Genomic DNA, 13,449 nt, shown 5'->3' with positions numbered 1-13,449 from the left:
TGTCCATATCCTCCATTTTCTTGCTTCATTGTTTTTTACTTCTTGGATTACCTCTCACACTCTGAATCTCACCATCATCCTTGCTTGGATTTGGTGACTTTGTCACTAATAGAAAGTTATTCCCCTTCCATGGGTGGGGAATCTGCAGCCTCAATGCCACATGTGGCCCTCCAAATAGATCTCCAACTGTGTCCCTCAACCGAATCCAAATTTTACAGAACAAATCCTTTTAATAAAGGGATTTGTTCTATGAAGTTTGGATTTAGTCCAAAGGCTACCACACACAAGGATTCAGAGATCCAGAAGAGCTACTAGCTCTTTCTATTCTCCACAGTAATTTACCTTCCACATACTTTTTCCTATTTTGGACCATATTATTATACATTTGTTCTTTTGCTGTACTTATCAGTTACCTCTAGTCATTCCTTGTCCTCCATAAGCACCCAAACTGTCTAGATCTATAAATTAAAATAGGTAGAATTCAGAAGTGAATTTCTTGCCCCCTTCAGTTAACGGTACACTTCCTGCTCAAACCGGGTTGTTGGAAGAGTTACCTGAATCGGTCTTCCATCAGGTGTCAGCACCTCTTCTGAAAGCTCCATCATCTTCAAGGCCATCAGCGCAATGGGTTTCGCATGGCAGAGGCTTTTTCTGTGGAGTCCCGCTGCTACGCAGTATGCGTCACCTATTGTTTCCACCTGCAGCAATCAGACAAATCACATGCAAACGTATGATAATGAGCTAGAAGAGAAATGATTAGTTATCTGCAATCACAAATGTTGCTGAAAAGCATGTCAGCAAAACATCAATAAATTAAGCAATTAGACAACTGTGTGTAATCACAGTTGAGTTTGCAAACAGCCACAGTCAAATACTGACATCTCACTCCAGGGCTGTTCATTAACATTATCACCATAGATGATCACTGAAATTAGGAGCAACTGTAATATAAAATAATTATCCCCCACAAAAATAGAACTGTCAGTATTTCGCCTAGACAATTTCCAAATAATGACATTTTACAGAGCCACCCTCTGGTCTCCTTCAAACTTTCAAATAGTCCTTCCCTGAAAAGCATTTTTTCCCAATTTCCCCACCTTCTCAATTGCTCCACCCTTTTAGATATATCTGTAATTTGTTGTCAGGTCTGTTCTTACTGAGTAATTACAATACCTAATATTTCTTGAATTCATACTTTGTACCATTAATTCTGCCAACCACTTAGTTATATTTGGGGGATAAAAAATTGAGGTGCAGAAACTCACCCATAAGCATATAATTAAAGAGTTAATGGGCACTTTAGGGATTTTTCCAGACTGTGTTCTAAGTCTATTGTCAGCATCCATTCTGAATGGCCATTGCTATTGTTAAATATTTTAAATATTTAGCCCACGTTAAAACCCCCAAATTTCCAAAGCATAGAACATGGTATAAAAGGCATAAAACTTATTTTCTGAGAAAACTTTCCTAATTATCCACTATAGATATGGTGGTAAAATCCTCAATAGTTCTAATATTATTAATTAGACCAAAGTGATGAAATTTTGTGTTAAATGCCAACTTCCAATGTCACCTTTTCTGTGAAGCCCTCCATGATCCATCATCCATTAGTCCTTAGTAAAAGAACTTATCACTTCCTCTATTCTGTTTCAACAGCACTTTCCACATCTATTTGCTAGTAGTCATCACAGGCTATAATCAATATGTGTCTCAGCTATGATGCGAGCTCTTTACAAATGGAACCATGTCTTCTTCATCTAGGTATTCATAGTGTTTAGCATAGCATCTAAAATATAGATATTTAATAAATATTTACCAAAAGAATAAATAAGTTAATCATCTATGTTAACCATGACTACAACAGCAGTCATTCTAATCACTTGCTTATTTTCACCATTCATTTCATAAGCACCAGGCAGATCTGTGTGCTATGTAGATCTGTATAGGAAAAAAATGCCCCAATGACTAGAGATACTTCTATCATAAATATCCTGAGAATTATAAAATATTCTATTAAAATTTAATATCAGTAATTAAATTTCATGTGAATGCATTCTAACACTATAATATTAAAAAGACATCATAAAATTCTTTGAGCACTAATTTAAGGAATATATTATAAGAACACTTAAGAAGCTCATGGGACTATGACTGCCAAACTTGTCACTTGATTATCAGGAAATATGCATCAAAAATGATTCTATTGACCTATTATTATATTCAAAAATTTCACTTTAAGACCTGTTTTCTGATGCTACAAAAATGGAAACAAAATTATATGTAAGAATAGAAACGTAATGCAATGTGAGTTGGCAATGGTTTTATTCCAAAGACTAAAATATACTTCCTGGAAAGAATTCTCACTGAGGAAGACACTCAGCAAACAACAAACATCTCACGTGTGGCCATTTACCATTTCCCCCTCAATAACACAATGTCTTTTGATAATCCTCACATTATCCCATCCTTTCATATTTCCATACAATTTTAAAATCTAGAATGCTGTTAGCTATATACTTTGAAATTGATTTCTGATTTTCAGATATCAGAACACATGGGCAGTAAATTGCTTGCACAAATTGAAATGCTTTGTAGTCACTCTCTACACACATGGTCCTGAAGCACTTCCTGGAATCTCTATCATCACCATCATTATCATCTTTATCCTTCTCATCATCTTCATTACCTTTTCAGAAAAAAAACTCATTGAGTTCCACTAAAGATTAGTTATATGTTGCACTGTCTCCTTAGAAGTATGTCATATAATAGCATGGAAAAGATGGACCAATATGTTACAATGAGATATAGCACATAAACAAAGTACAAAATAAATACGTGCACAATGTAAATGTAACAAATTCACATTAAAATAAATGCATAATCATGTAAGACTTTATAGCATTTGGTTTCCAAATGTTTGAAGTCAGGTTAGCTATCAGAAAAAGTAGAACCAAGAATCTAGGCAAGAAACAGACATCAAAAAAACAGCCGGGCCGGGCATGGTGGTTCATGCCTATAATCCTAGCCCTCTGGGAGGCCGAGGCAGGTGGATTGCTCGAGCTCAGGAGTTCGAGACCAGCCTCAGCAGAAGCGAGACCCCGTCTCTACTAAAAAGAAAATAGAAATAAATTATCTGGCCAACTGAAATATGTATGTAGAAAAAGCTGGCCGGGCATGGTGGCGCATGCCTGTAGTCCCAGCTACTGGGGAGGCTGAGGCAGAAGGATCGCTTAAGCCCAGGAGTTTGAGGTTGCTGTGAGCTAGGCTGATGCCACGGCACTCACTCTAGCCTGGGCAACAAAGTGAGACTCTATCTCAAAAAAAAAAAAAAAAAAAAAAAAACAATGACACATACTAGCATGTGGAATTCTCACAATTACTCACAAACACTCAACCTAAAGAAAAAAAAAACCTAAGAAATGTGGTTTTCATAGGCTAAGCTACATTATGCTGTAGTAACAATAGAACCTCCAAATCTTAATGCACTAAAATGACAAAGTTTTATTTCTCATTCATGCTACATATTCCTGCAAGTGAAAGGATTGGAGTGGAGGGAAGAAACTCCACATCTCATCACTTCAGGAACAAGGCTGATAGAGCCTTCACATCTGGAGCTAGTTACCATGGCAGAGGGAAGGAGGCTCTGACTAATAGCACAGGAGCTCATAAAGCTTCCTCCCCAGATGCGACATGTATAGCTGCTTCTCACGATTCATTCACCAAAGCAAGTCATGTGGCCATGCTTAACGTAAAGGGAATGGGAAAATGCAAACTACCTTGTACCGGGATAGGAGTCAGAAATATTTCGTAAATAGCATTAATGAGAACATGAATGAATAGGTAATCACTCAGAAAATTTCAAATACCCAGATGTCTGTAAAGTTTAAGTAGTACATCTGTGTGATGTTTTTCTTTCTTTCCAGATATATTCGGCATCTTCACCTGAAAATCTTGGCAGAAACACTGCTGCATTAGTAATGCAGCTTTCCATGAACACTCCACTCCATATTTCTCTCTTCTCCCTTCATCTAAGGCAGCTATATACAAGTTTAGCAAAATTAACCATATGTGGAAATTTTAGTGGATCCCTTCAAAGTAATCAGTCAACTTTGCTTCCTGAGGAGTAGGGAAAGTGCAAGAAGTATACGTCAATTCCAGTTGCTCTTGGGGTAATTCCCTTGAGCCAAACCAAAGTGAAACAAGTGGACGTTGTAAACAGACTACAAAAGAACTGTCCGAAAAGTTGACTATGTTCTGAATCTCAGTGTTTTTATATAGTTTTAAATACAACAGACACAATCTAAAATAGTGCATCTCATTCACTTTCATTATCTCCCACCTGTTCTTAAATAGCATTTGATAAGAATGAAGATGGCTAAACTAAGCATGGAGATGGGAAAAAGATAAAGCTTATGCAAATGTCTGAAGAACCTTACATTCTTTTATGAACCTAGAAGAGGAGGCTTAAGTACCAAAAATATTATGTACAACAGCTGCCTTACATATGACTACAGCTGCTTTTGTCAAACTTTAAAGAATTCCCCTATCTCAGTATATGTTTTCTCAACAGTTTATAACCAAGATCCTCACATTATTCCAGAAATAAAGATGGTGTAAATCAATTTCTTAGAGTGATACATTCACTTCTTTTATTTACTTTATTTCAGTTTTAGGTATTTTAGTTTTAGATCATTTAAAAGAATTTATTTTAGCTCCTAATAGAATCACATTCCCATAAAATTCTTCTCCTTTCCCACTAGGCAAATGCTAAGAAAGGAGTGGGAGTGGGGGTTAATACTGAGGATAGGATTAACCCAAAGGAACACTGCACACAATTAGGCAATTAACCATCCTTGTCCCATGGGACTCATGACTGCCCCAGTCCTTCAATTCCACAGCCCTGAGTCTGTCTCCCTTTGAACTTTCTAGAAGGTCAGAGAGCTCTGGTAGTCTACATTACTGGACAAATTCCCTCTCTCCTTCTGAATACAATCCAGAGGAAAAGCAAACTTGAAAGTCTCCTTTTCTAATTTTATGTTTGCAGACTCTAGTGTCTTAAAAAGAGAGAGAGAAAAGGAGAAAGAGAGAAAGAAGGGATGTTGGAGTGAGATGTAGGCAGATGGATGTAGATAAACCCTAATGATGAGAAACGTCTTCTTTTCCTTCCTAGTGCTGCACAGAGTACCAAGTCACCTGGTCATGCTCAGCTGGGCGAAAGGGGGCTAGCAAATGTCCCATGTTATTCATGGGCTCATTGGCTGTGGTTAAGAACACTTGATTCTTGGAAAGGATGCCACATTCACCCTTGCCAAGAGGACTGGGCCACACTTGCCATCCCAGTCACATGACATTTAATATGGTTCCTGGGTGACAAGGAGGACAGGGGAGGTGGAGGGGTTTTCCAATGGTTGGCAGAGAGTTTAAGTCCACAGCAATTGTGGAGATCCTTGTTGACTAGAAACTGAACAATGGGGTCATCAGTGGATGGACAAGATTATCCAAAAACTGGCCAGGAAAAAAGAGCATGGCACAGGCCTTCATGGATCCTTACTTGAAGCAGAAGTGCAGGAAAAACTGTGGGCTTGTATAGATTAAGAGGTCCTCTCCTTTTCGCCCTTCCTCTCTCACATGCACAGCAGCTTTCCACTGTTTATTTCCCTGTTTTGCCAGATACTCAGCAGCAAGGGTGAAAGGGGCTCCTAGCCAAAGATAGAAATCCAAGTGGTGGTGGCTAAGCAAAGGTCTTAGGTCCAGGGAGTGGCCACTGGACATGCTCAAAGATAAGTGGCTTGCCATAGACAGTAAGCATGAACCCAGCCTTTCATTGTTCTTGAGGTTGCAGTTCTTTTTTTTTTCTTTTTTAGAATTGTTTTTATTGTACTTAATTGACAAGTAATAATTGCTCATATTCATAAGGTATACAGTGACGTTTTGATATGGATATTATAGAGTGATCAGATCAGGGTAATTAGCATTTCTATCATCTCAAACATTTATCATTTCTTTCTGTTGAGAATATTAAATATTCTCCTTCTAGCTATTTGAAACTATATAACATATTATTCTTAACTATAATCATCCTACAGCACTATAGAACACTAGAACTTATTCCTCCACCTTACTATAATTTTGTATCCTATAACAAGTATCTCTTTATCCCCACTTTGCCCATACCTTTCTCAGCATCTAGTATCCTCTGTTCTACTTTTTACTTATTTTCAAATCATATATTTGATAAATGACTTATAGCCAGAATATATAAAAAACTTTCAAAACTCAATAGTAAGAAAACAACCCAAAAAATGAGCAAAAATATTTGAACACTTCATTAAAGAAGATATACAAATGACAAGCACATGAAATTAGTAATTAGGGAAAGGCAAATTAAAACCACAATCTGATCCCATTACATACCTCCTAAAATGACTAAAATTAAAAAGACTGATTTTGGTGAAAATGTTTAGGAAATGGAATTCTCATCCACTATTGATGGTAATATAACATGGTGCAACCATTTTTGATAACAGTTTGACAGTTTCTTAAGAAGGTAAACATATATCTTCCATAGGATCCAACCATTTCATCTCTAGATATTTACTCAAGAGAAATAGCCAGGTGCAGTGGCATGACCCTATAGTCCCAGCTACTTGGGAGACTAAGGTTGGAGGATTGCTTGAGCACTGGAGTTTGGGGCTGCAGTGCATGATGATCAGGCCTGTGAATAGCCACTGCATTCCATCCTTGGGCAGTATAGCAAGACCCAGTTTCTTAGTGTTGATCAGTCAGTGCCAGTTTGATGGTGAGTACATGTGGTGCTTATTCTTCCATTCTTGTGACATCTCACTTCGGAGGATAGGCTCAAGCTCTATCCTGGAAAATATAAGAGGTGCTAGATCACCATCGTTTCTTATAATTGAATAATATTCCATTGTATACATATACCATATTTTATTAATCCACTCATGGATTGATGGGCACTTGGGTTGTTTCCACATCTTTACAATTGTGAATCGTGCTGCCATAAACATTCAAGTGCAGAGTCTTTATTATAGAATGACTTTTGTTCCTTTCGGTAGATGCCTAATACTGGTATTGCTGGATCAAATACTAGTTCTACTTGTAGCTCTTTGAGGTATCTCCAAATTCTTTTCCACAGAGGTTGCACTAATTTGCAGTCCCACCAGCAGTGTAAGAGTGTTCCTATCTCTCCATATCCTTGCCAGCATTTGTTGCTTTGGTATTTTTTGATATAGGCCAATCTTACTGGAGTTAGATGCTATCTCATTGTGGTTTTGATGTGCATTTCCCTAATGATTAGAGATGTTGAACATTTTTTTATATGTTTGCTGGTCGTTATTCTGTCTTCTTTTGAAAAGTTTCTGTTCATATCCTTCGTCCATTTATTGATGGGGTTGTTTGATTTTTTTCTTGTTGATTTTTTTGAGTTCTAGATAGGTTCTTGTTATCAGCCCTTTATCAGATGTGTAGAGAGCAAATATTTTCTCCCATTCTGTAGATTGTCTATTCACTCTAATGATAGTTTAGAGTGGCTGTACAAAAACTTTTTAATTTGATCAGGTCCCATTTATTTATTTTGGTAGCTGCGGTGATTGCTTTGGGGGTCTTCTTCATAAATTCCTTGTCTAGGCCAATGTCTGAAAGAGTCTTCCCTACATTTTCTTCTAGGATTCTTAAGGTTTCATGCCTTATGTTTAAGTCTGTTATCCATCGTGAATTGATTTTTTTAAGAGGTAAGAGGTGGGGATCCAGTTCCAATCTTCTGCATGTAGCTATCCAGTTTTCCCAGCACCATTTACTGAAAAGGGATTCTTTTCCCCAGTGTATATTTTTGTCTGCTTTGTCAAAGATTAGATGACAATATGCGGATGGTTTCACCTCTGGGTTCTCAGTCCTGTTCCAATGGTCTATGTCTCTATTCTTGTGCCAGTACCATGCTGTTTTAGTTACTATAGCCTTGTAATACAGCTTGAAGTCTGGTAGACTGATACCTCCCAGTTTGTTCTTTTTACTTAAGATTGCTTTGGCTATATAAGGTCTTCTCTGGTTCCATACAAAGCGCAGAATTATTTTTTCTAAATCTGTAAATAATGATGCGGTACTTTGATGGGGATTGCATTAATTCTGTAGATCATTTTAGGTAGTATGGACGTTTTAACAATGTTGATTCTACCAATTCATGAGCAAGGTAGATTTTTCCATCTGTTTACATCTTCTACAATTTCTTTTCTTAGTGTTTCATAGTTCTCCCTGTATATATCTCTCACCTCTTTCATTAAATATATACCTAGATATTTGATTTTCTTCGAGGCTATTGTAAAAGGTACTGAGTTTTTGATTTGAGTTTCATCTTGACTGATATTGGCATATAAGAATCCCTCTGATTTCTGTGTATTACTTCTGTATCCTGAGACTATACTGAATTCATTTACCAATTCCAGGAGTCTCTTGGTTGAATCCTTGGGATTTTCTAAGTATAATATCATATCATCAGCAAAGAGTGAAAGTTTGATCACTTCTGCTCCCTTTTGGGTGCCCTTAATTTCCCTCTCTTGTCTAATTGCTCTAGCAAGGACTTCTAGCACTATGTTGAATAGAAGTGGGGATAGTGGGCATCCTTGTCTGGTTCCAGATCTAAGTGGGAATGGTTTCAATTTTTCCCCATTCAGAATGATACTAGCTGTGGGTTTATCATATACGGCTTTGATAATTTTAAGGTTTGTCCTGTCTATGCCTATTTTGCTAAGAGTTTTTATCATAAAGGTGTGCTGGACTTTGTCAAATGCTTTTTCTGCATCAATTAAGAGAATCATATGGTCTTTGTTCTTGCTTTTATTTATGAGGTGAATTGCGTTTATAGATTTGCATATGTGGAACCAGCCTTGCATCTCTGATATAAAGCCCACCTGGTCATGGTGAATTATTTTTTTGATATCCTGTTGGATTCTATTTACTAAAATTTTGTTGAGGATTTTTGCATCAATATTCATGAGGGATATTGGTCTGTAGTTTTCTTTTTCTGTTGTGTCCTTTCCTGGTTTTGGTATCACGGTGATGTTGGCTTCTGTAGAATGAGTTAGGGAGGATACCATCTTCCTCAATGCTGTGGAATAATTTCTGAAATATAGGTATGAGTTTTTCTTTGAATGTTTGGTCTTAAGCTTGCACAGATCCCAGAGCTTGACAGAGGAGTCGTCAGCTGCTGTAGCCAGGTAGTAGCCATTCTCAGAGAAGGTAATGTTAGTGATGGGGCCTGAGTGGCCAGGGAAGTTGGCCACATTGGTGCGCTCCTTCAAGTCCAAGATCTTGATCTGAGAGTCCATGGTTACCGTTTCAAAGATCAGTCTGTCAGGGTGGAACTGTGCACAAGTGAGAGAGCAGCCAGAGGTCTCATCTATCACCTTGGTGAGCGCACACCCTGTCTGGATGTCAGAGAAAGCCCAGTACTGGTCATCAGAAGAGCTCAGGAGATAGTCACCAGTGGCATGGAGGCTGAGGCCAGTCACTGCACTCTTATGTGCCCAAACAACCTGTACACAAGAGGCATTTGGGACCGACCAAATCCTGATAGTGGCATCTGGAGAGGCAGAAAACACCAGGTCCTGGGAAGAGTGAAACACCACACTGGTGACCTTCTTGGTATGGCCTTTGAGGGTGTCCAGGATTTGCTGAGAACTCTTGTCAAAGACAACGACATTTTTATCTGCCCCACCAGTGAGGATCTTGTTGGTGTTGGAGGGACAGAGGTCCAGGGTGAGGATCCCAGGAATGCTGGCACTGTGCAAGTCCATGTGGGATGCCACCTGCCAGTATTTGCTGAGCTCTTCTGGCTTCACCAACTCCTCAGGCACAGTCTTCCCCCTCTTGTTACTCTCCATGGTTAGCACAGTGGCCTTGTCTTGAAGCTTCTGGATAATCTTGGGGGTCATTCCCACCAGCTCACCCAAATCCATTGGCTTGCCTGCACCCATAACACTTGGCTGGGACCTTGGCATAGCCCGAGGCACAATGAGACCAGCTTGTGGTTTCAGGGTAGCCAGAGCTTCTCTGGCAGCAGTGACTTCCTTGGTGAGACGGGCAATGACACGGCAGGCAGCATCATGCTGGTGCAAGGCATGAGACAGCTCTTGGCGGGTTGTCTGCAGCTGCTGGCGCAGAGTGAAGCTGTGCAGCATGACTGCATTCCATTCATCTTGCAAAGCTTTCAGAATGGTCATGATACTAGTGGCTGAGGCAGGCTTGGGCCGGATTGGGTGAGCAACTTTGATGTCCATGAGCTGCTCCTCAGAGAGAGGCTGGTTGTTGATGGGGTCTGTACCATTCTCTGCAATGTACTTCTTGATGAGCCGCAGCTCGTAGACATGATTAGAGACAGAGGACACACACTGGTGCTCTGGCACATCATTGGAGATGGAGCAGATCAGGGACATGGCGCTGTCGATATGCTCCCAGGCGCCTCACACGGGGGTCCGGCACTAGCTTCCGAGCCTCCGCGGGCCACTTGCGGTCCCCTGCTGCAGCCTGGACGCTCCGCGGCGAGCTAGGAGCAGCCCCTCCGAACGATGCTACCTTAGCGCTTCATGCGGGAATGGGTCCGGTCGAGCGCCTCAGCCTTCAGCACCTAACGGAAACTGCCCTTTCCCAGAAAGAGACTGCAGTTCTTAAATATGCACTGATCCTCATTGGAGATGACTCATAAAGACCTATATCAAAGAGAGGCGGGAAGACCCTCACACAAAGAGTTAAACAATGTAGATGAAGGTAATACAGTCTTCACCATTTTTTCGGCTTAGACAAAGTGATGGCCACGTCCATAAAATCCATGTTCTCAAAGTTGGAAGCCCTGGAAGTCCAGAGTAGCCAAGCTGCAGAGAGGTCAGCACATACACATCACTGCTGGCCAAGCAGGAGTCCAACCACAGATGGCAGATGATCTGAAGGAGGGGCAACTTCCAAAGGTAGGAGTTAGCCACACTGATACCTATCAGCGTGAGGATCTTGGCAGCCCCGCTGACAGTAACGTGGCTTTCCCTCCACATAGCAAGCAGTATTTCAGGAGTTTGGCCAGTGATCGCTTTAATAATAACAACAATCTTGTCAGATTCAGGGAAGTTGCAGTCTGAGGACCAGGTGAAGAAGCCACAGGTGATGTTCTGCTCCTGCAGACGAATGACTGGGGCATGGGATCCTTGCCATGGGATTGGAATGGAAAGAACAACCACTTGTCCAGAGGATCTGACCCCATATTATATAATGATCACTTTGTTTTTGAAGTACAGGTTTGTTCAAAAGAAGAATCTGAACTTGTGACCTGTCCTTGGATGTCTGAACTCTTTTTCCTCCTAATTGATATGACCCTCAGCAAATCTACATCCTGGCCCCCAAACATGACTCTTGGGTGGGGGTGGTTCCAAAAAGTGGCATCCCAGAAGGTGGGTATATTTTGGTCGATGAATCTATGTCCTCATCTAAGTGCCACCACATCCACTCAAATTTGGGCTCCAGCTGGAGGAAGACCTGTCAGCCTGATCACTTACCAACTGTAGCTGCAGTCTCCAGAAAGTCCTTGAAGTGAACATATTCAAGGAGCCACAGCCCTGCCTCCTCCTTCATCTCTATCACTTCATTTTCCTTCATGACCTCCTCTGGCCTCCCCATGGACATCACAGCAATATCTCTTCCTCCACCTACACTTCTTCCTTCCCCAGCCTCTCTCCACCTTTTTTCCACCTACCACATCCTCTTCTTTCCTTACCTCCTCTGTTGCCATAGAAAAGTGGCACACTCCTCAGTCAGCATCAATTGGCCAACCCCCTACACTAGCTATTACCTGAGCCCTAGACCCAACCTCTATAGGGTATTTTCCAACATTTATGGGGGAAGCAGGGGCACTCTTTCCTAAAAGCATGATGCCTATCACTACCAGTACTGCCAGCAGAAAATTGAGGCATCCCAGGTAATGGCTGGGGGTGGAGGGTAGCCCAGAAGTTGCCACATCCTTGTCACCCCAACTCTAGAGGAGAGGGTGCCCGTAGTCCCAGTTGCTTGCTATATATAGAAGTAACTAAAACTGAGCCAGAAGAGGCTCCACTTCCCACAGGGGACCTAGAAGCAGCCCCCACGTCTTTGGAAACTGAGCACATGCAAATTTATTCTAATCAGACACTATATTGTAAATCCACCTCAACATTTTATTCCATCCCCTCCATAAAATGTTGACTACCAAAAAGCAAAATTATTATTAAGCTATTCTTAGTTTTTATAAATAATCTTGTAGTCATCATTCAATATTAGTATCTTCATTGTAGGATCTTATTTTATGATGCTAAAGGTTAATACTCTAGAAATAATTTGATACTAATGAGATTAATGTTGCAGAGGCTGGAGCTCTGTACTTGCCCTCCATATGAAGTTATGGGTAATATCTAAGGTGTGAACTAAGGTGTGATAAAGAGTCATTAACATAGACTCATCATACGTCTAACTTGCTATGTGTATGACCACCTGTCATACAAAGAACTGAAAATCCTCACTTGACATTGTTATGAAGCTACACTGGCACTTCAGAGGGAAGAATTTCTGTACACAGGCACCCAATCCTTGCATAGTCCCAGGAAAATAAAAGGTCATCTGCTTCTAAAGCCCACTGTCATTGTTACATGTGGGCAGCTATTTTCCCCAGTGGCTTTAAATTCATAGCCTGATCATTCTCAGAGACCACCCTGACACAGAATATGGATTGAAACCAGGTTTATTTACTCTTTCTAAAGGCCCCTGATGCACTCATTACATTTAAAGAAATCTCAAAACGAGAAGTAGGAAAATTATTTCCACTTCACTGAATACACAGTTCTTTTAGGGCACATCCCAAACACAACTGCAAACAAGGCAAAGTCTATCTCAGGATTCAGCCCTCATGCTTTTCAAGTTTTCTTTCCCTATTTCTGGATCTGTAACTTTCTTACACCCATTCCATGGACAAATTTCTATCACTCCTCTCAAGATACATATCATCTTGGGGTCTGTGTGTGTGTGTGTGTGTGTGTGTGTGTGTGTTTATACTCTGCTCCTACTGGATATTTATTGAATTTTATATCCCTAGACCCTAGCACAGTATCAAGATGCCCAAAAAGAGTTTTACTAAATGCTTTAAATTGCATCCAATTTCTGCATTTAGGGATCAGAAGTGTCCCTTAAACAAGTTTTTCAAATCCAAAACTCAGCACCACTTGCATAAGAATTACTCAGATGGTACTGGGTAATTGTTAAAAATTAGATCCCCAAGTGCCACTTGGATTTATTAAATCAAAATCTAGGTATAGGCTCGGAAATCTGCATTTTCAAAAGCTCCCAGTCGTTTTTTAGGATTCCCAAAGTCTGAAGACCTCTGTATGTGATGTGAGTTAAAAGTAGTAGAAGATTCACCCAAAT

The 13,449-nt window shown here is 40.3% G+C and overlaps 2 protein-coding genes across 3 annotated transcripts in view; both read right to left on the bottom strand.

Annotated features, from left to right (window-relative positions):
- Nucleotides 1-13,449, bottom strand: part of GUCY1A2 (guanylate cyclase 1 soluble subunit alpha 2) — a 268,051-nt gene that overhangs the window by 67,234 nt on the left and 187,368 nt on the right. For both annotated transcript variants that reach the window (XM_045556684.1, XM_045556686.1), the window contains exon 6: nucleotides 555-698. In XM_045556684.1, the coding sequence (XP_045412640.1) occupies nucleotides 555-698 (144 nt within the window). The remainder of the gene's footprint in view (nucleotides 1-554; nucleotides 699-13,449) is intronic.
- Nucleotides 9,168-10,448, bottom strand: LOC123641117 (pre-mRNA-processing factor 19-like; the record flags this gene model as incomplete). Its single annotated transcript, XM_045555628.1, has 1 exon — nucleotides 9,168-10,448. A coding segment is annotated over exon 1 (1,281 nt), but the record flags the coding sequence as incomplete, so codon positions are not given.

The sequence above is a fragment of the Lemur catta genome, chromosome 7, assembly GCF_020740605.2.
Source record: "Lemur catta isolate mLemCat1 chromosome 7, mLemCat1.pri, whole genome shotgun sequence".
In the NCBI taxonomy this organism is placed as follows: domain Eukaryota; kingdom Metazoa; phylum Chordata; class Mammalia; order Primates; family Lemuridae; genus Lemur; species Lemur catta.
This window is presented reverse-complemented; position numbering and strand designations above follow the sequence as displayed.